The sequence below is a fragment of the Vicia villosa genome, unplaced genomic scaffold (assembly GCF_029867415.1).
Source record: "Vicia villosa cultivar HV-30 ecotype Madison, WI unplaced genomic scaffold, Vvil1.0 ctg.000364F_1_1, whole genome shotgun sequence".
NCBI lineage: Eukaryota > Viridiplantae > Streptophyta > Magnoliopsida > Fabales > Fabaceae > Vicia > Vicia villosa.
Window position 1 is genome coordinate 799262 of NW_026705165.1, and position 22644 is coordinate 821905.

General features: G+C 34.3%; 3 protein-coding genes across 4 annotated transcripts; 2 read left to right on the forward strand and 1 right to left on the reverse strand.

The window, feature by feature from the left end:
• The first annotated feature begins 10247 nt into the window (after window positions 1-10247).
• Window positions 10248-12472, forward strand: LOC131627454 (WRKY transcription factor 22-like). The gene is made up of 3 exons (XM_058898308.1): window positions 10248-10740; window positions 10846-10956; window positions 11259-12472. Exons 1-3 carry the CDS (start codon window positions 10349-10351, stop codon window positions 11737-11739), a joined length of 984 nt encoding a protein of 327 aa, XP_058754291.1. The 5' UTR covers window positions 10248-10348; the 3' UTR covers window positions 11740-12472.
• A 1172-nt stretch (window positions 12473-13644) lies between these two features.
• LOC131627455 (3-methyl-2-oxobutanoate hydroxymethyltransferase 1, mitochondrial-like) lies at window positions 13645-17202 on the reverse strand. 2 transcript variants are annotated; one of them, XM_058898310.1, is made up of 6 exons: window positions 16627-17202; window positions 16083-16289; window positions 15846-15992; window positions 15641-15694; window positions 15310-15556; window positions 13645-14721 (listed from the first exon to the last, which is right to left on the reverse strand). In XM_058898310.1, the coding sequence occupies exons 1-5, from the start codon at window positions 17035-17037 to the stop codon at window positions 15317-15319; spliced, it is 1059 nt and encodes a 352-aa protein (XP_058754293.1). In that variant the 5' UTR covers window positions 17038-17202; the 3' UTR covers window positions 13645-14721; window positions 15310-15316. The 2 variants fall into 2 exon arrangements, with proteins under 2 accessions (XP_058754293.1, XP_058754292.1); XM_058898309.1 differs by lacking the exon at window positions 13645-14721 and having other exon boundaries at window positions 14857-15556.
• Window positions 17203-20026: 2824 nt separating this feature from the next.
• LOC131627483 (uncharacterized) lies at window positions 20027-22613 on the forward strand. Its single transcript, XM_058898338.1, has 6 exons — window positions 20027-20436; window positions 20690-20844; window positions 21085-21151; window positions 21341-21392; window positions 21482-21593; window positions 21978-22613. The coding sequence occupies exons 1-6, from the start codon at window positions 20094-20096 to the stop codon at window positions 22035-22037; spliced, it is 789 nt and encodes a 262-aa protein (XP_058754321.1). The 5' UTR covers window positions 20027-20093; the 3' UTR covers window positions 22038-22613.
• The last annotated feature ends 31 nt before the right edge of the window (window positions 22614-22644 follow it).

Genomic DNA, 22644 nt, shown 5'->3' on the forward strand with positions numbered 1-22644 from the left:
TTCACTAGAGACTCGTGAGATGAGCCTGAAGAAGAGAAAGTCTTAAAGGGAAAAGGTGGTTGAATAGACATTGCAAGCATGATTCACTAAAAAAATCTGGGAAAGAAAAGGCGGAGCAGAGAAAGAACCTTTGCTAATGATGACAAGTAAAGCAAGAATTCAAAGAATCACCCTAATTCATCCAAGAAAGGCATTGGCAACAAGTATTCTGGGAATAAAGTTGATGTAAAGGAGATGTAGTGTTACAATTTTCAAGGATTTGTCTATTATGCTCAAGACAGTCAAAGAAATAAGGAAGCACGAGTAAAAGGTAGTGATGAAGCACAACATGCACATGCTTGAGACAGTGATTCTGATGATGTGCTACTCATGGCCAACACTCAGTCAAACATTGAGCAAACCAATATGTGATACCTAGATCCATGATGCAGTAACCACATGACTGGTAATAAAAACTGGTTCACCAAGTTAGATGAATCAATTAAGAAGGTGAAAATGTTTGCAGATGGCATGCACGTCACATTTGGTGGAAAAGGAAACATATATGTAGGGAGAAAGGATGTCAAAGGGCCAGCATCACTAATGTGTTGTATGTACCTTCGATGACGAGTAACTTGATAAGCATATGTCAATTACATACCAAAGGGTACTACTTGAAGCTTAAAAAGTATCAGATGAAGGTGTATGATGGTGATGAGAGGTTGATTATGAAGGCATCATTGGCAGACAACAAAACCTTCAAGGTAGAGATCAACACGATTGATCACAAGTATCTTGCTTCAATTGCAGAAAAAGATAAGAATTGGCTATGGCATGACAGGTATGCACATTTAAACTTTAGAAGTTTAGGAATTATCAACTAGAAGAAGATGGTTTGTGGCTTACCTCAGGTGAAGGAACCAAGTCAGGCGTGTGAGAAATGTTGCAAAGCAAATAAGGCTAGGAAAACATTCAAGCAAGACTTGCCTATGAGGTTGAAGAAAAATCTGGAGCTAATTCACTATGACGTGTGTGGACCTTTTGAAGTAAGGTTAAATGGAGGTAACTGCTATTTCCTAACTTTCATATATGAATTCACTGGATATATGTGGATTTATCTTATTGAGGAAAAGTGAGGCATGTTCAAGAAGTTTAAATTTCATGTCGAGAAACAAAGTGGATACAAGTTGAAGAAACTGAGAACTAATGGTGGCGGTGGATACACTTCTCGAGAATTTGCTAGATTTTGCAATGAGGAAGGTACAAAGCATGAGGTTATTGCACCCTATACACCTCAACACAATGAAGTAGTTGAACGAAAGAACAAAACTATAATGAACATAACAAGGAGCATGTTGAAAGCTAAAGGTATACCAAAGAGATTTTAGGGTGAAGCAGCTTAGGCAATAGTATATGTTCTAAACATATGTCCAATGAAGAAGATGGTCGAGAACCTTAAGAGAAAAAGTCTAGATGATCGAAGTCAGACCATGGTGCTCATAACTTATCATTCAACTGGAGTATACAAGTTATATTAACCGAACAATAATAAGCTAGTGATTAGTAGACATGTTTTAGTGGGCGAAAGAAAAATTAGGGAATTGGACTTAGGAGTTGGGTCGACATATAAAAGATATAGCCTCAGCTAGGCTCTAGAAAGAAGGCTAAAAAACCGAAGTCAATACCAATCAAAGTGAAGAACCTGAGCAAAATGTCAAAAGGTCGGTTAGAATGAGATTTGAAACAAAAAGGTTAGCTGGATATGAGAGATTTCCAGATCGAGAATTTGATGCAGATGGGGACATAATAGAAGAAGAAATGATGAATTAATAAAAGAAGCAATGATAATTTGGATCAAGCCATGAATGATTCGAATTGATGTGAAGCCATGAAAGAAGAACTCAGGTAAATCGAGAAGAACAAGACATGGTAACTTGTTGAAAGAGCTAGCAAGAAGCCAATTGATGTGAAGTGGGTTTACAATTTGAAACGAAGGCCAAACAGTGAAATTTCCAAGCTTAATGCAAGACTAGTGGCGAAAGATTTTCTACAAAAACCTACTATTGATTTCGACGAAGTCTAAGCACCTGTTGCAAGGTTGGAGACAATCAGGATTGTTGTGTCGAAAAAATTATACATAAGGTGGAAGATACATCAGTTGGATGTTAAATCATCATTTATGAAGGGACCTTTGGAAAAAGAAGTCTATGTTAGTCAACCACTAGGATTCAAAATCAAAGGGTAGGAGTCGAAGGTGTGCGGATTGAGGAAGGATCTCTATGGCTTGAAGAAGTCCCCAGGGGGTTTGAATAAGAGAATAAATAACCTCTTGATCAAAGCGAATTTCACAAAGTGTATATGAATGTCGAGTGTACGTCACTCGGTGATGCTGACAGGGTCATTCGAATAATTTTATGCTTATATGTAGATGATTTGTTGATTACATGTGCATATGAAGCTGAGATAAGAAAATTCAAGTTGAAGCTGATGCAAGAATATTAAATGTCCGACCTAGGAAACTTGTCATATTTTCTAGGGATGGATTTCAAAGACACAAGTGAAGAAGTGTTCTTGCACCAAAATAAATATGCCCAAGTGTTGAAGCGGTAAAGAGGCAAGCAACAAAAATTTTGGAAGTATTACTCTGGGAAAAATTATCGTCTCCACAGGGACTAGTGCATTGAACTGCCGTTCAATAGTTTCTGCAGTTATGAATTTGGATTGAATTTGTTAAAGATAAAAACGGAAAATAAAATATCAACACAAAAAGAATTCATTTTCAGAGAGAAGAGACTTATCAGGCATTGCATATAATCTACTTCTCACAAACTTAAAATTATCGATCAGTTATACTCAACCTACAATACTCATCAATATCATCAAGCATCGCTCACACCCTAAGTCATTTCTAACCCAAAGTAGAGAGAACTACTATATCATCTCGGCAACGATCTCTCAGCCAACCTCAACAACACAGCAGACAACCGTATTGCTCGCATCGACGATCTCTCAACCAACACAAACAACACAGAGGCATTAAGCTTCGATACCCACGACGAATATTAGCTCCAAAATCTATCTCTAGAGTCTATAACTAATAGATATCCATCCCTAATCAAGATTTGTGAGGTATATGTCTATAACAACCCAAATCCAAACATAAAGCAAAAAGATTAAGGAAGACATCAATAATGATTTGTAAAGTAAGCTTTATACAACACCATGATCAACAAATATACACGAGTTCAAAGTAAAATCATATATAAAACCCAACCAAAGATAAAATACACAAAGAGGAAGAGAAATGAACCAAAAATCTCCCGGTTTGTCAGCTCCGATCGATGATCAATCCACCCCGGATCATCCGTATGCAAGCTCCGAAGTTATTTTCTAAGCTAATCTAACTAAAAAATGTTTGGTGATAGAGTGAGAGCAAAAAAATACCCAAACCATAACCTAAAAAATGTGTTTTTGGCCCTTAAAACGTGTTTCTCTCAGCACCACTTCACCCGACGGCAAAACGGCTTCGCCCGGCGGAACACACCAAAAACAGCAAAAATTTATGCACTGTTTCGGCCATAACTTGAGAACCGTAACTCCGATTTGCGCCCGGTTCAAAGCATTGGAAAGCTTATTCAATGCTCTATCTAACTATGAATAAATATCAATGCTTGAATACCTACCAAAATGAGATGAAAATAATTAAACTCAATGATATTTACACGATAACGCAATATATACACTATAACGTAAACTATACCAAATATTGGCTAAAGTTGAGGTTTATTGATGTAAAAGAAATGAATTAAGCCGATGAGTGCTAATTATTCACACTCGAATTTACAACAATTTAGCACTCATCACCAAGACATCTTGAAGAGGTTTAAGATGAGCAACTATAATGCAACTGCAATGCCATTGGAAACTGGAGCAAAGTTGAATAAGGTTACAAATGATGAGTTTGTAAGTGCAACACTGTAAAAAAAATCATTGGATCCTTGAAGTGTCTTTACAACACGAGGCCATATATTTTTCAAAGTGTCAGATTTTTAAGCAGATTCATGGAGAAACCCCAAGAATGCCACCTCATTGTCGTGAAGAGGGTATTGAGATACATAAAGGGTACAATTGATCACAGTGTGCTGATGCCAAGACAAAATAAGACCAGTACAAATACAGAGGTATATGGATACATTGATTGAGATTTCAATAGAGATCAAGATGAGAAAAAGAGTAATGCATGCTACATATTCATGATCGAAGGCGCTCCAATCTCTTGGATCTCAAGGAAGCAAATCATTGTGGCTTTGTCATCATGTGAAGCTGTGTATATGGCTGTATTATATGCATCATGTCAAGCAATATGGATAGATATATTGCTCGAAGCGCTCAAGATCATGGAACTTAAGAAAATGAAGTTGTTTGTAGATAACAAGTCAGTTATCAACCTAGCCAATCATCCTATGTATCATGGTCGAAGTAAACACATAGAGAGGAGGTATCATTTTCTTAGTGATCAAGTGAATAAAGGAAAGCTTGAACTTGAGCAATTCAAGTCAGAATTGTAGCTAGTTGATTACTCGCCAAACCTTTGAAGAAAGTCAGGTTCGACGAGTTGAAGAAAATCATTGGGATAAGAAGTCTCAAAAACTTGAATTTGGTGGTATGTTAGAAATTGTAATTTGATGTTTCGTATGCAAGTTAGTATCCGACAAACATTATGTCTGACTGTGTTGAAATAGTGTGTTGAAGTAAGAGTCAGATGTATTCAATAGAGTCGAATACAGTATATATCTATTATGTCGAAACCAAAATATAAATTTTTATACTTTGGGCTTGGGTTATAATTTGACTTGGGTTGTTAGTTTGGGCCTGGACATTGATAGCTTATAAATAGGTATGACTTGTATATAGTTTCAAAAACAACTACACACTTAACAATAATAACAAATTTTCAAATGCTACTTTCTCTCTTTTCTCTCTTCTTCTTCTTCTTCTTCCATCTTTCTTGAAAACTCTTTTGTCCCAACACTCTCGTCTTATGAAAATCGACTTGTAGGGTGAGGATTACCCCCACTTATAAGCACAAGTTCATACCAAATATTGTCTGATGTGAGACTTTTAACTCAAGTCACTTTTATGTAAATGTATTTAAATATAAATCACTTTAAATTCAATTTATTTTTAATCGAGATCAATTCACTAACAACTAATTTTTGTCAAATTATAGCCAATCTCACTATAAATTTTTATTTATTTTTTCATTTTTTTTGTTTTCACATTTCTTCCATATTTACAATTATTGTTAGTTAAAGTTCATGTTAGTAATAAATATTCTCCAAACCTATGATTTGATATTCATACATCTGATTTATTTGAACAATCATACCTTTAAGATCAATGATTTGGGTAAGCTAAAATAATTTTTAGGCATAAAAGTGGCACACTTAAAGGGTGATTACCATGCCAAAGAAAGTATTGTCTTGACCTATTGGTAGATTCAGGCTTCATTGGATTCAAGCTAGTTTCCACTCTATTTGACCCTGCAATCAAGCTTCACCAAGATTCAAATACTCCATACTCGTACATTCCTTCTTACAGAAGACTTGTGGGCAAATTACTATACCTGAATGCAACAAGACCTGATATTACATTTTGTACACAACAATAGAGTCAATTTTTATCCATTCCTATTGTAACTCAATTTAATGCAGCATGCATATTTCTCAAGTATCCCAATACATGTTAAGATCAAGGCATATTTTTTCCTAGAGATTCAGCTATGCAACTTAATGGCTACTAACATGCAGATTTGGTAGAATGCATGGACACTCGAAGGTCAATATCAGGTCAATGTTTCTTCCTTAGTAAGTCACTTATTTCGTGAAAAACCAAGAAACAATTAACAATTTAAAGGCCATCCTCAAAAGTAGAGTACATAGGTCTTGCAACAGCCACCTGTGAATTGCAATGTTTCTTATATATACCTCATGAATGATTTACAAATGAGATGTACAAGGACACTTGTGATTTATTGTGATCATCAAAGTGCTTTACACATTGCAGCCAAACTTTTTTTCATGAGAGGACAAAATACTTGGAAATTGATTGCCTTATTATGAAAGAGAAACAAAGCAAAGGCATTATGAAACTTTTTCCTGTCAAGTCCAAGGACCAGCTGGCCGTTTTCTTCACAAAAGCCTTGCACCCTCAACCATTCAATATACTTCTATCCAAGTTGAAGATGGCAGGTATATATCATCCTTCAATTTGTGGGGGAATGTTAAATCATGCAAGCGACAAGGCTTTATAATGCAGCAATGATAAAAAGGAGGTGAAGGTTATGAAACTGAATTAGTTACAATTTACTAACTAACTTTAATTCAGTTTAAAGTTAGTTATAGAGATAGTTAAAATAGTTACTTGCTGAATAAACAATAATTACATGTAAGTGATACAGTGTAACTTGTGACTAAAGTTATATGTTGTGTATAATGTATATAAATAACTCTTGTATTAGCTTTAAACTAATAAATTTAAGTGTTAGAATATATTAAAATTTTTTTATAAAAAAAATATAAAATCTTTATTTTAAATTAGAATCAATTATTTTATAAAAAAAATTTAATTATACATATCAAAATTAATTTCATATATTAAAAATATACTTCAAATATTCTAAAAATTTAATTGGAATACACCGACAATATAAAATATTTTTACACTAACAATAAATCGTAATCGTCAAATTTTAAATCACGTTTGACTTTTATCTTAATTACATATAAAGTAATAAATATGAATGGTTATGATAGAATGATAGTATAAAATATTTTATAATGACAATTAATAATGCATAACGATTAATTTTATACTCTAAAACATGGCCAAACAAATGTTTAATCATAAATGGCATTACTAGAAGTTAGGTAGTATAAAATACACAGTTTAGGAATATGGTGCTTATGAAATCCAAAAGTTTGTATGCGATAAAATCAAAACTTGATTAAAAATAAACAGATATAAATATGCAGTAACCTAATTAGTTATAAAATGTCAAATAAATTTAAATAAAATATTGTTGACTTTTAATTTAGAGATTAAAAAAAAGTTTTTAGAAGAACATCGTGGTCATATCAAATTAATAGCGATAGGTGATTAATGGATTCAGTGAACTTGTCCTTAAAAAGTATGATATTATGTTCTTATGTGAGTATGTCTATCTCTACAAAAAAATTAATAGAGATGGATGGTGGCAATGTGGCATGACATTATTTAATAATTTCTATCTTTTTTTTTGTCAGTATTAATAACCGCGTGAGGGTGCGTGTGGTATGGTCGTAGTGTGGCCCTGTTGTTCTTAGGTTTTGTCATTATTACAGTTTTACCCTTTGACTTTTTTATAATGTCAACTAAATATCAAAACTTGTTTCCACTGACTCTACTCAGTAGGGGTGGACATGAATTTGTGATAATAAATAAGAGAATATTGTTAGATAAGAGATGTTACATGAATACCAAAAAAAAAAAAAAAACTCTTACTCCACCCTTAGGGTTTTTAGATACCACGTGTCTTTCTAAAAATATCTCTGTTTTTGGAGGTGTATCTCTCGGACGCATTTTTTTTATTTCAAAGTTGATTTGTTCTGTAGGTGCATTTACGAAATATTATGCACATCCGAAACAATTTGATGTTAAACTCGCGCCAAACTCCTCTCCTCCCTCGTTTTCATAGTTTTTCACATTCTCTACTCTCTCAAACTCTCTCAACCTAATAAATCAATCTTCCACCAAACATCATTGTTTTCTCTCGAGTTTGGCAAGGAACATCAATATCAACGATCAACATATTCCAACTTGTTCAAGGCTTAATACAATCGATAAAATTTCGAGTTTTCGAGTATTTCCCGTGATAGAGTTAGAATACAATTTTATGTATAGAAATCATTAGATAGTTTTAGAAACATAGTTTAGAAATAATGTAGGTATTTTTTATGTGTAAAATAGACGACCACGCCACCAAAAATAGGGTTTTCAATGATTGGAACAATAACAGACACCATTGTTACGTTTTTGGAGCTTCAGAACGTTTTGGAGGTGCATTTTCGGAAACATAATACGTTAAGATAGTTTCGTAGATGCAACTCCGAAAAGCTGTATCTACGAAAGCTTTCCACATTTGCATATACGGAGTTAAAATTGTTTTTTGTTTTGTTTTTCCTTTTGTTTTTATGAGTTAATTTTATCTAACTCGACTTTATTTGTAATACAATACAATGCATACATTATGGCTGACGAGACAGACCGACTTATATCTGGGAGGGTTGCCCAACATGCCTTTGTGTGACGTGCACATAGCTAGATAATCTCACAAGTAGCTGACACATCTATTCCAGCAGAGGGGACACTTGAGGCCACACCTTCCACTTCTGCTTCTTCATCCCGGAGGCGTCGCGATGATGGTGAGGGTACTTCAAACAGGCGCCCTCTACCCACAAACATCGTCGGGCTATTTCTGCTCCTCCTCCTGTGCCACCTCCAACGAAATTGAATGATGTATTATTTAATGTACTATATACCATTGAGTTTACATTACACTAGTTTTTTACTTATTTTTTTTGTATTATTCTATCGTTGAACAAAAAAATTGGAGTTTTGAAGTGAAACATAGTTGATTTAAAATATAATCGTGTAGATACATCTACAAAACATTATGTTTTTAAAAATTCCTGGAGGTATATCTACGAAAGATTTCTTGAACTAAATTAATTTGAATTTTCCCAACCTTCATTATTTTAAACTGTTTCCGTAAATGTAGCTCCAAAAAAATTAAATTTTGACAAAAAAATACTTTCTAATGTGTATCTCTAAAACCAAAAAGACATAAATATAATTACACTAAATATCTAAATTATCAAGGGGTGGATTGAAATATTCTTTATACATTTTACATATGGTGGTGGCATATTAGTAATCTTTTGGGGCTTGTAAAAGTGCTTTTGGGGCTTGTAATATATTAGTAATCTTTATCTCTTTTTTTGTCGGTATTAATAACCGCGTAAGGGTGTATGTGGGTATGAACGTATGGTCATAGCGTGGGCCCTATTGTTCTTAGGATTTTCCATTATTACGGTATTACCCTTTGACATTTTTACAATGTCAACCAAATAATTAAAACTTGTTTCCATTATGATAGGTCAGAATCAAAATAGTACGGTAGACAATAGCTGTAGTATAGTACTCCCATACTATAGTATTATGGGTTTTAAAAAAGATATCTTGATTTAAAGAGAGAGTTTTAAAAATTATAAATAATTGATAATAAAAATTTAATAATTATGAAAAAACATCAGAAAGGACCACAGCTTTCTATTCTTCCTTATTATCACGAGTTATTCAACATGTTGATCTTAGATTAATAATCAGATATTCATTAAGAAAGTACTTTCCTCAAAGTCTTAAATTCGAATTCTATTTGATACAAATTATTTATTAAAGAAAAACATGTTGATCTTAGATCAAATAATCATATATTCATTGATATCATAAATTTTAAATGGAAGATATTACAGATATAAAAATAATTAAAAAGAAATGTTTTTTTAATATTATTTATGTGACACATTTAAAATAGAATAACATATTTAAACATATAAAATGATAATTATCTTAATACTTCATTTTATTTTAAAAATATTATACACCCTTTGTCTCATAATAATCACCAAATTTAACAATTTTACACATTTTTTTAAAAAGTTAAATGAAAGAGAATGCAGATTTTATTCAATTTATATTATTAAATATTGATGTTTTTCTTTTATCATAAATATAAAATAGAGATATTAATATTTATAATATTAATTAAATTATATAATTTCCAGAAGACTAAAAGTGGTATTTTTTAAGAATATACTTGATATTAAGTAATTTTACAATTTTATTTTTAAAAAAACTATTTAAACCTTGAATAGTGCATAATCTTAATATTCACCTTCAATATGTGTTGGGTGGTTCCTATTCCACCTAGTTAAGATATTTTCCCCAAAAAAATTACTATAATATTACTAGTTACTTAGAAACTTTGCACACTATTTTAAAACCAATAAAATAAAAAACATGTAGACAAAACACAATTCAAACTTCATAAACAAACAAAATTCCTTAAAAATATAAAATTTCTCTAAGTAGACTTTTTGAAAACTTCCACTTTCTTTGTTTATATATTCTTGTCTTTTCCCATTCCTTGCATCTTATCATCTCTTTCTCTCTCTCTAAAAAGTCAGCGCCTTCTCTCTCTCTCTTTCTCTCTCCTCAAAAAACATCATTGTACAAAAACAGACACTTTCAGACCTTGTCTCTAACGGTTATGGACTCAGATTGGGATCTATATGCTGTTGTCAGAGGCTGCACCACCTCAACCTCCACCACCACCTCCACCACCGCCACCGCCGCCGCAACAACAACAACAACCAGTACTACTACTACTATACCTTCTTCATCTTATTTCTCTATTTACCCTGCTGAACAATCAGGCCAAGTTTTATCAATTTCAAACCCTTATGAACAATCAACAAGTTCTGTAGAATTGCATGAACTTTGTAAACCTTTCTTCATCAAATCACAACCTCTCTCTTCAAATTCATTCTCTTATTCATCACCATCACCAAAATCAACAGGTCAAACAAAACAACAGCTGCTTAATAATAATAAGCAGCCTCATCATAGCGGTTCTGCTACAACACCAAGATCTAAAAGAAGGTAAAGTTAGCTTTTTTTTTTTATTGTTCATTCCATATTGATTCTTAAAAATCATTTTTTTTATTGATGATTTGTGTGTGAATGCATGTTTTTGTTAAATTATAGAAAGATTCAGCATAAGAAGGTTTGTGAAGTACAAGCTGAGAATCTTTCATCTGACATATGGGCATGGAGGAAATATGGTCAAAAACCCATCAAAGGTTCACCATATCCAAGGTTAGTCTTTTTAAAGACTATTTGAAAGATTTTCCAAAAATCACTTATAATTAAGCTGTTTTTATAGCTTATTTTCATAAGCTTTCTTTTTTCGGTCTAGTAGTTTAGTGGTTGAAATTTCAGTGAATAAGTTGAATTTCACAGATTCAAACTTGCGCTATTGCATCTGATGTCTCTGCGCTATTGCATCTGATGTCTCTGTACAGCTTTTAACTGAGCTGATTTAACGAGAGACAGTTTTGTAAACCTGCTTTCTAGAATATGGCTTAACTAAACTTTGTTTTTTGTTTGTGAATTTACAGAGGATATTATAGATGTAGCAGTTCAAAAGGGTGTTTAGCTAGAAAACAAGTTGAGAGGAACAAATCAGACCCAACAATGTTCATAGTAACATACACTGGCGAACATAGTCATCCTGCTCCAACTCATAGGAATTCTCTAGCCGGTTCGACGCGACAGAAGCCTTCGTCACCGCAAACTGTCACGGCTGAAGACTCTTCTCAGCCTTTTACAAAACAAGCTTCTCCGTTGACATCGGAAGCTGAAGAGGAAGAGGCTACTCCTTCGAAGTCGGAAAGTAGAGAGGATTTGGAAGATTTGATGAATGATGATGAGGAAAATGAATTTGAGGTATCTGATATGGTTGTAACAGATGATTTCTTTGAAGGTTTAGATGAATTGACAGGATTTGCTGGAAAAACAGTAGCTTCATCTGGTGGTGGTGACTGTTTTGGTGACCCTTTTGCAGCTAGTATTGCACTTCCTGCTTGTGGTGGCCAATAATACTCCCTAGTCCCACCACCTATCATGCACGAACATCAGATATGACACTGACATGTTGATATTCGTAAAATTTCACGTGTCAGTATTGTATCAGATATCAACGTGTGTTGGTCACCAGACATATATTCAATTTAAGTTAGAATATAATTTCTTGGTTTTGTTTTTGTTTTTGGAGGTTAGAGGAATTGGTACATTTTGGAGGAATATTAACCAACAATGCTTTGTGAAGGGGAAGAAAAGTTCTACCCAAAAGTATAGTGATAATGTTAAATTTAGATTAGGCATGTATATCTTTATGTCATAGTGATTGTTAGCCATACTTTTGGTAATGTACAAACAATTCATTTTTCAACATCTTTTGTTTGTCAATGTAATCTTTTATAGTTAGTTGAATTAATAATGGATTATGAAATTAATTTACCTAACACTTTTGCTTTGACTTTTTCTTGTCCATCTAAGTTGTTTATGTTTGTTGAGTTTATAAAGTTGGTTGGAGAGCACTTTTATGTTGACTTTTGGTAGCAATGATTAATATTGTTTGACTATGAGATAGAAAAGTCCATAATTGTTGGGTAATATTCCAATTTCAATAGTATTATGCTTAGCACTAAGACTTTGATTCCATCTTGACACCGAGGCTTGGATTAAAGGAAGTGATAGGGTGAGAATAAGCTTGATGGAGTTAGACTTTTCATAGATAAAGTATGGATAGTGTAAAATATGTAAAGTCCAAGTTAACTTGAATCACTTATCTATGTTACTTATTTTAAGTATGAATTTGACTTTTTCTTTATATTACCTGATAACATATTGAAAGACTCATTTTAAAAGTTAATAGAATCACCTTTCAAGTTAATGAGATATTTTATATTCAATTTCAAGAATCTAGAAAAGTTAACATTTTTAAAAGCGATATTTTTTGTTGTTGTCTGTGTGTTTTAAATAATAGGAACGAAGATTTAATTGACGTCAATGCAATAATCATTCAAGAATATGCATAAACCGATACAAAATAAACGCATTTCTGCATATTTGATACGTCTTCAACGCGTCTCTCGCATGATTGCATACCTGATATAGATAAAAATGGATTTCTGCATATATGACATGGCTTAAACGTATTTCTCGCATGACCGTGCTTCTGATACAGGATCAATACATTTATGTGTATCTAATACAGACTAAACACATTCATGTGTACCTGGTGCACCCCCTTTCGGTCTAGCTAGTCCAAGGGCGTAGGCGGTGGAGTCTGGAGACGTCCACCTTGATTCGAGCTAAGCCTCATGGGTAGGCACGGGGATCTAACCCTTGGCCGAGGAATGATCCTCTATGATGCGGAATGCAATACAAAGATACGGTTGCATCTCTCCGGTCTCGTAGACTATGAGACCACCGTGGGACACACAAGTAACACACTCAATACAATGCGCAAATTAATACACTACTGCAACAAATTCCAAATAAAGCAAACAAATATATCGGCTAAGTATGGTAGCTGACGATCTTCAATCTGCCAAGCCATAAAACACGAAGACCATTGTTAGGAAAACGCTAAGAGCACATCATGTACCTCTTCGCAACAAGACACATATTCCCCCCAAAAGGTAAGCAAGTTGGGCTCTTGCATCCTAATTAGACAACCCTTCCCAGATGTCGAAGCTGAGACTTGCAACTCACCGGCGAACACCAACAAAGTAGAGTGCTATGCAAATCTTGCATTGCAGGGACGCCAAGCAATCTCCGACCTTACAACAACTTACTAACAACCAAAGTTGCAACATGACTGCAACAGTAAAATAAAGACAACCTTATAAAAATTGGAAGGATTGATTTGTGAGTATAGGGGAAAAGAGAGTGTTCAATGGTTATTTTTGAAGATATCAGCGAGTATTAATTCCCACTGTACTAGGCAAATGACCTCATGCCAATGACAATTTAAACTGTGATAAGCTAATGGAGACAGAGAGAGTTCATCGAGTTCATGGAAGCGGTTTACATTATGAGAACGAGGTTGGTGATATATTATGTGGAAAATGGAAAAAAAACTTAACCGACTATTTGAGTAAGTGCCATTTTTCGAGTGTTTTGACTTGTGTTGTTATTTTTGCTAACTTTCTGCAGAGAGGATTGCCCCGTGTCGGCTGCTGAGAAGAAGGCCTTGCTAGAAAAGAGAAGGACCAACCGGGGTGAAGCGTTGTCCACCAACCCGAATAGTGATTGTAGTAACTTTTGAGATCCAAACACAGATCAATTTCAGAAGGTATAAAAGAATCTTTCAGACAATAACCTACTGATGACATTGCTGGCCTGTGAGGATAACCAGCAGATAGACAGTGAGTGCATGGTATCCATAGATACATGACAACTCAAAATTCCAGGAAGACTATAACCAATGATATGTCTCTACCATATAAGTTTTAAACACAATCATCGGGCTATTATTATTCTATCATGCCTTGATTCGCCAATGGAGCCAATAACTAACCAATATTTTGCCAAAAGCTTTCAGCATTTTGCACTCATTCCCATAGTTCTAGTCAAACAGTTTGACATGTTACTTTTACAAGCTTTCCTACTGATCCATAAACCACAACCTCAAGTCTTACTACTCAACATTCGCTACTGTTACTTCAATTGCAAGCAAAACAATAAAAACAAATAAACTATCCTCGAAACCGCAATGCATTTCATAATGTGGATAGAGTACAGTAAAATCAAGGTATGATAAGAAGATACGCACAGTCGCCACACCTTTGACGAGAGGAGGGCTTACTGTTCCCAAATCCAGGGATCCTCAGATCATCAAAATCATCCACGCCATTCTCATTCTTCATGGTTTTCTCGGAATTACCGAATCCGCCGAGAAGATTGTCAAACGCGGTGGTCCCTCTGCTGTGGTGCAAGAGCCTGTCATAATCGTAAACAGGTTTATCGTAGACAGGTGAGTTGACGGAATGTGAAGCAGAACCGGAGCTGGAGCTGGAGCTGCGAGAGATGGAATCGGCATTTAAGAGATCGGAGAAGAGAGCGGAATCTTGATTGGGAGAGCGAGAGGATCGGGAAGTTTACTAACAAAATACATAAGGCCTCAAAAGCTTTTGAATGCATCACCTGTATATAAAGAAGGTAAATAACATAGAGGCACGAAGAGTTTGCTTCACAATACAGACTAAATCAAAACATATCAGAAAATAAACATGATGTTAACTTGTTGTTTGTTTGCAATAGCAGATCATTATGCATTGCACAATTTGTGACAAATTCGGGACGGCTTAGATCATTCATCAAGCACCAAAATTTAAAAAGAACAAATCAAAATCGGTTTTCAACATTTTGGTTTGAATCTAATGCTTCAAAATAACATTTCTTTTTGTTACATGGGATGACAAAAATAAGTCTCCATACGTATCAAGAAAATTTCATGAATTTGAGCGATGGAATATAAATCTATCTATCAATCTATTTGTCTGTCCTGCTCAAATCATGTTCACTTAAGTTCTTCGATTTATTCTGTCATTGAAGACGACGAAGAACATCAATGAAAAATGGAGGATTTTGTAGCTTTACTATATTGTCACTTTGTTGATTTTGTAACCATCTTCTGGACTGCTTCAGACGCCGCGGATACTGCTTTGTCGAAACCTAACTTTTGCAGCTCATTTACGAAACCATTAGCATCAGCTTCACTGATTTTGTAGGGACTGTGTTTAGCATCAGGAAATGAACCATTCGTCACATCTTCCTTATACTCGAGTAACGCTTTATTGATGACATCTCCGACACGAGCGTACTGTTTAGAAAACTTTGGAGTAACCTGCAAAAAATAGGGTCATCTCAACTTCAGCATTGAATCATTGCATCCTATAAAATTTGAAAGAAAAACAAGATTATCATATACCTTTGCATGGTGAGGGTGTTGTAACATACCAAGAAGATCATGGTAAACAAGCACCTGCATGATGAATAATAAAACTAAATTAGAAATATCCGCGTCGCTATAGTGCCTCAATAGCGATTTCCATCTAAAACCATAAAGCTTTGAATGGACCGACCCAACACAGATTAAAGTGAAAATGATTTTAAGTGAGACTATGCCAACTGACCTGTCCACTGCAATAGGGTCCAGCCCCGATTCCAATCGTCGGAATTTGAAGCGCTGCTGTTGTTGCGGCAGCGACCGGTGCAGGAACACATTCAAGAACAACAGCAAAACACCCTGCTTCTTGCAAAGCCAAGGCTGTCTCGACAACCTACACAGATTCATTCCGTTTAGGGAAACAATTTTGTTTACAAATACAAAAATAGTTGCGCATCATGCATGAGAGAATAGAGATATCAACCTTGACGGCACTAGCAACATTTCGTCCCTGAGGCCTAAATCCACCTAAAACACTAATGGCTTGTGGTGTAAGACCAACATGTCCGATTACAGCTATTCCGGCTTCAACAATAGATTTTGCTGCAACGATTCTTGAAGGTGAACCTCCTTCCAATTTTATGGCATCCATTCGCCCTTCTTTCAAAATCCGAACTGCCGTATCGACCGCCTGCTTATAATCAAAACAACAACACTTAAAAACCACTTCATATAGTTAGAAAGTTAAAACAATTAAACAAATATACACCTCCCAAGTTATTAATTCCAATCATTTTCTTTCCACATTTCAATTCCAACTAACAACAATCAAAGGATGTTCCATTTTAAGTCCCAAAGAAACAAAGCTTAACAAGAAGAACGCAGCCACGTAATCCAGAAATCTCATTCGTTGGATCAATATCAGATAATTAGATTCAGAATTTGTATTTTCACAAGTTTCCCAACAACCCAAAACTCAAGAAAGATGAAAAATCAAATCTTTTAACAAAAAGAAAAACAGAACATACCTGTTTAGAGCTACACTCATACGTTCCAAACGGCAAATCCCCAACAAGAAGAGGAGTTTTGGCACCACGAGAAACAGCCCTACAATGAACAAGCATTTCATCCAACGTAATAGGCAGAGTAGTATCATGGCCATGAACAACCATGGAAGCAGAATCTCCCACAAGACAAATATCAATGTTTGCCATATCGACGTGAACAGCAGAAGGGTAATCATAAGCAGTGACCATTGTAATGGGTTGTGAGTTTTTATGTTTCTGTCGCAGTTGTGAGAGTGTGACCCTTTGGGTTTGTGGGGTTGGGCCTGAATAGACGGTGTTTTCTGGAAGGTTGCTCATGCGACGGAGGTGGGTTAGGAGAGAAGATGATTGAGGGAGGGTGGTTGTTCGGAGGATTGATCGTAACCAAGACATGGTGGGAGGGTGGGATTGTGAAGAGAGAGTGAGAAGAGTGATTTGAAATTCAACAAGTTGATGGTTTGGTGATTCCTAGGAATTTTGTGATTCATGCGAATTTGGTTTTGGCTTCCTAGGAATTTTGTTTGTTTCGGTGGTTTTGTCATTGTTTTGGGATGTTTCAAACAATATTTGTATGTTATTTTATAGTAATAGATATTGTATTATACATTTTTCTATGTTTTCTCCACTCTCTATATGATTTTAACTAATAAAAGGGAGTTTATTAAAATTTATGTGTCAAAGAGAATGTTCTCAATATTATTTAATTTATATTTTACTTTTTTAATTTTTACATTTTCACTTTTTTTTTTAGTAATTGCTCTCTTCTCTTTTTCAAATAGTAAACAGATATATACTTATTTATTGTTTATATTTATTTATTAATTAAAGTGACATTTGTAGTAATTTTATGATCATTATTGATAAATTTAAACTTTACATTTTAAAATTATAATATTAAACTCTTATTTTTTGAATTGAAAAATTTATTCTACTATTTTTCACCCCATTAAAAAAATTTTCTGGATCCGCCACTGTGTGAGAGATTATTGGTGTAAGAAAAATAGATAATATGGTAAAGTGGCGTAGAAGAGATGAATAGAAACCACAAAATAATAAAGTTTTTGGGAGGAAAAGGTTATGTTATTGAATTGCATAAAGTTGAAAAATACTAGTACAAAATATATAGAGTCAAACAATAAACTTGTTTGTTGGGGTGAAGATAAAATTCAAAGCAAACCTACTCTAAATAATAGACATTATTAGGTGTGGTCTACTTTTACTATCTTGACAAACAAGAATCTAATCATAATACTAAGAATAACACGTAAAGTAAAATAACAACAACACGCAAAGTAATTGATGTGTTAGAAAAATATCACGCAAAGTAAATGATATGTTAGAAAAATATCAATTTATAACACTCCTCCTTGATATTTTTCTTGAATACTCCAAGCATTGATCTCAACTCTTCAAACTTTCTTTTAGAAAGAGCTTTGGTCATTGTATTTGCAATCTGATTTTCTAAATTGCAATGCTCCAAACTGATTTCTTTTGACATTTCAGCTTCTCTAGTAGCATGATATTTAACCTTGATGTGCTTGGTTCTTCTATGCTGGACTGGATTCTTAGCTATGACTATAGTAGATTTGTTATCCACCCATATGACAGTAGTTTTGTTTTGAAATCCTTCCACATCTGTTAAAATCTTCCTTAGCCAAATAGTTTGATTTGCTGCAACAGCAGCAGAAAAAATATCCTCCACTTCAGCTGATGATTGGAAAAAAAATTATTGTTTCTTTGAATTCCATGAGAACACAACACTACCAAATGAGAAAACATAACCATAGGTACTTTTTGCATCATCTACACTTCCATCCCAGTTACTATCTGCATATCCTAGGAGGTCTTCACTCTTATTTTTCAAAAAACACAAACCATAATTCAGCTGTACCTTTTATGTACCTCAAAACTCTCTTAGCTGCACCAAGATGAACTTAACTTGGAGAATGCATGAACCTGGAAAGTAAGCTAGCAACAAACATTATATCAGGCCTGGCCGCTGAAAGATACAACAAACTTCCAATTTTACTTCTATAAATAGAATCATCTGCACTATTATCACCATCATCCTTTAATAATTTTTCATTCACAACCAGAGATGTGAAAACAGACTTGCATTTATCCATATGAAACTTCTTTAATACCTCTAAAGCATATATTTTTTTTTGAGAAATGAGGATTCCAGCACTTGACTGAAAGATCTCCATTCCAAAAAAATATTTCATTTCATCCAAATCTATCATCTCAAATTCATTCTCCATATCTTGCTTGAATTGACTTAGAGAATTGAATTTATTCCCTATAACCAACAGATCATCGACATACAATGATACTATTTGTTAAAGTTCATTCTTTAACCTCTTCACATACAAAGTAGCCTCATTTTCACTTCTTTTAAAACCTTTTTGCAAAAGATAACCATCAATTTTGCTATACCATGCTCTTGGTGCTTGTTTTAAGCCATAGACGACTTTGTGAAGCTTGTAAACTTTATTTTCACTTCCTGCAACCATAAAACCTTCAGGCTGGTCGACATAAATGTCTTCATCAAGCAATTTCATTTAAAAAAGCTGGTTTAACATCAAAATGATAAATTTTCCATCCCAATTTTGCTGCTAAGGCAACCAACAACCTAATTGTATCATGTCTTGCAACAGGTGCAAAAGTGTCTGAAAAATCAACACCGTGTTGCAGAAAATAGCCTTTTACCACCAATCTGGCCTTAAGCTTATTTATAGAACCATCGGGATTGAGTTTGGTTCTATAAATCCACTTAACACCAATAATCTTTTGATTCTTTGGTTTGTCTACAAGCTTCCATGTTTGATTTTTCTCTATCATCTTCATCTCCTCCTACATGGAAGCTTTCCATCCCTCAATATTAGCAGCTTCAGCATACCGTGTAGGTTCTAATGAAGTTATATTGCACCTGACATAAAAATCATTCAAGATTCTAGTACCTCGAGTTGGAAAATCAGCATCACTATCATAATTTTCTCCTTCATCTTCTGAATTTTGAACATCCAGAAGTGTATATTCGGAAGCACATTTTTTTCATTTAACGTTGAATTGTTCTGTAGATATATCTACGGAATCGTTTAAACAATGTTAATAAAAGGTTCCGTAACCGCATCTACGGAACAATTCAACTTTTAATAAAAAAAAATTATTTCGTAGATACACCTCTAAAAACAGAGTATTTATGGAAAGACACATAACATAATCTCGTTTATTTATGATTTGCTTAGTAAATATGACAAATATTATGAAATATATGATATAATTTTTATAGAAAAATTTAAATTATCTTTTAAAAATATTTGTATTGTTTATTTGTGGCTACCATTAATTAGAACCTTAGATATTTAACCAAACACAAACATGGCAAGTTCAAGTTTGTAAGATTCTCTGAGCACTCAAACGTTTGTTCTCTTGTCTTGTCTACTTTCATGGCAATGGCTGCTATTGCTTCCATTACCTCAATCAACACAACTCACAATCACAATCACCACACTTCTTTAATCTTTGCACCAAAACAACATCAAAATAAAACCAGAATCCATAGATTTAGATGCAATGGAACAAACCAAAAGCAAGAGTCTCAACCACAGAACAATGCTTTTCTTAAGGTAGCATGGTATAGTTCTGAGCTTCTAGGCATTGCTGCTTCTGCTTTCCGTTCTTCACCTGATGAAGAAGAAGCTTCTCCTCAGAGACTTCTTGAAACTGTTGATCGTGTCTCTGTTGTGGATACAATCAAACAAGACTTTCAAAGATCTTACTTTGTCACAGGTTTGATCATGCCCATTTTCTTATCTTATGTGGGTTGATGCCAATTTTTTCCCTTTCATTTTGGTGTTTGTATTTGGACCTGTGCGGTACCCCGCTTTGCACGCCCTGAAAGACTGTCCTCATGATTAGCTGCAAATGTTTGTTTCCTATGTAATGACTGACACAATGAAGCTGATACAATTGCCATTTCCTAGTTAATATTTTGATTATAATCAGATGATTCCATTACTGATATATTCTTCTCAATCCTCAGGAGATCTCACATTGAATGCATATGAAGACGACTGTGAATTTGCGGATCCAGCAGGATCTTTCAAAGGACTTGAGCGTTTCAAAAGGAACTGCACTAATTTTGGATCCCTTTTGGAGAAGTCAAATATGAATCTTATGAAATGGGAAGATTTTGAGGTGAGGATAGCCTTTAACACTTCTCTACTGCTTTTTCAAATATAGTTTTGCAACGGTTTTAAAAATTGTAGTCGCGGTTAAATTCGCGACTAGAATAAATTGATGTACATCCAATTTAGAATAAATTGCAACTATGGTATTGTTGCAACTGTGTAAATAACCTTAACTGCTTAGTTTACAGAGTTCAAATCTCTGCTATACAACCGATTCTAGAAACTCATACATTTTTTTCCATGACAGGATAAAGGAATCGGTCACTGGCGATTCAGTTGTGTCTTGTCCTTTCCTTGGAGGCCTATTCTTTCCGGTAAATTTCTAGCCCTATCCATAATTTCAAGCCCTATCTATGCATACTATTAGTTGCATGTTCAAGTTAACATGAGTCAGATTCTTGATAGAATATGTAGCAATCACACAATGCTTATTTAGCAGAAACAAGAAAACAGCTTAAATTATATTCATGTATGCTTTGTAACCATTTTAATATATGTTGCAGCAACTGGATACACAGAATATTATTTTGATGCAGAATCAGGAAAAGTATGCAGGTGAGAAAATGTTCAATTGTGGTGACTAATGCACGGTTAATTAGTGTCATCGTTTTGGAAATCCGTCTAAATTCATGAAAAAATTTCAGGCATGTGGAGCATTGGAATGTTCCGAAAATGGCTTTGTTTAAGCAAATTTTAAGGCCTAGCAAGGGATTTGGCTTAAAAGATTATGTGACTAAGTGGTTGAAATTTGTCCAGGTGAATCGTTAAATTACAACGATTTTTGTAACAATGTCGAACATTACGTTATACACGGCTAACTATGTGATATTGGTGTGAACTAGTTTAAGAAGTGTGTAGCAGGAACATCTTGTATATATGTAATGTAGTATAACAGATTAGTTAGGTCTGCAATGTAGTTTTGTTAACAGAGAAAGAAATAATGTTTTTTCTTCTTGTATATATGTTATGAATAATTTTATAACCTGTTTTCATACACTTAAACATTCATATATGACACGAAAAGCTGCAGAGATGTTCACTAAGGAAGTCGTGTGTCTACATGGAGTTCCCCAATCTATAGTAAGTGACGGCGATCCAATATTTATGAGTTTGTTTTGGAAGGAACTATTTTGATTGCAGGGGACAACCGTTCAAATGAGTTCATATATCATCCAGATACGAATGGGCAGACTAAGGTAGTCAATCGGTGTTTGGAATCCTATCTACGACCCTTTCCAATACTCGAAAGAGTGGGTGTTGTATCATATAAACTGAACTTGCCATATTCTGCTGCTCGTGTGCATGCTGTTTTTCATATGTCCAAGCTGTTAGCTTCATGAGAAATTGAGGAAAGGGGACAAGTTGTCCAACAATGGTTAGTGAAATGGAAAGGTAGAGTAGCTGAAGATACTACGTGGGAAGATGAAGACTTGCTGAAAAGTCAACTTCCTTGAGTCAACCTTGAAGACAAGGCTGCAGTTGTAAGGGGTGACAATAATGGAAATAGTGAGTTGCATGACAATGAGAATGCTGAAGTCAGACCTAAATCAATGACAATGGCTTTTGAAATGAAGAATTGTTAATTTATTTTGGTCAAGTAGCCAAATGGCTGGAATTCATTCTTTAAAGATGAACAAGTTAAATGTCGTAGGTTCAAACCCGCACCCCTAAATCTAATGTCCCTGCAAAACAATTGTGCCTTTTGTCCCATGATTTCTCCCCTAAATGTTCTTGTAAGTATTTTAAAATAATGTAACAATACAAATATAAAGAGTATATTTTAAGAGTATTTATATTATTTGTCTTG

What these genes read in the sequence shown, in the direction of transcription:
- LOC131627454 (XM_058898308.1), top strand. Translation starts at nt 10,349, where the DNA reads ATGGACTCAGATTGGGATCTATATGCTGTTGTCAGAGGCTGCACCACC. An exon ending in ACACCAAGATCTAAAAGAAG is followed by an intron (nt 10,741 to 10,845) that starts GTAAAGTTAGCT and finishes GTTAAATTATAG; the next exon opens with AAAGATTCAGCATAAGAAGG. An exon ending in AAAGGTTCACCATATCCAAG is followed by an intron (nt 10,957 to 11,258) that starts GTTAGTCTTTTT and finishes GTGAATTTACAG; the next exon opens with AGGATATTATAGATGTAGCA.
- LOC131627455 (XM_058898310.1), bottom strand. Translation starts at nt 17,037, where the DNA reads ATGTCTTGGTTACGATCAATCCTCCGAACAACCACCCTCCCTCAATCA. An exon ending in ATGAGTGTAGCTCTAAACAG is followed by an intron (nt 16,290 to 16,626) that starts GTATGTTCTGTT and finishes GATTATAAGCAG; the next exon opens with GCGGTCGATACGGCAGTTCG. An exon ending in ATGTTGCTAGTGCCGTCAAG is followed by an intron (nt 15,993 to 16,082) that starts GTTGATATCTCT and finishes GAATCTGTGTAG; the next exon opens with GTTGTCGAGACAGCCTTGGC.
- LOC131627483 (XM_058898338.1), top strand. Translation starts at nt 20,094, where the DNA reads ATGGCAATGGCTGCTATTGCTTCCATTACCTCAATCAACACAACTCAC. An exon ending in TGAAATGGGAAGATTTTGAG is followed by an intron (nt 20,845 to 21,084) that starts GTGAGGATAGCC and finishes TTTCCATGACAG; the next exon opens with GATAAAGGAATCGGTCACTG. An exon ending in AGTGGTTGAAATTTGTCCAG is followed by an intron (nt 21,594 to 21,977) that starts GTGAATCGTTAA and finishes TTTTGATTGCAG; the next exon opens with GGGACAACCGTTCAAATGAG.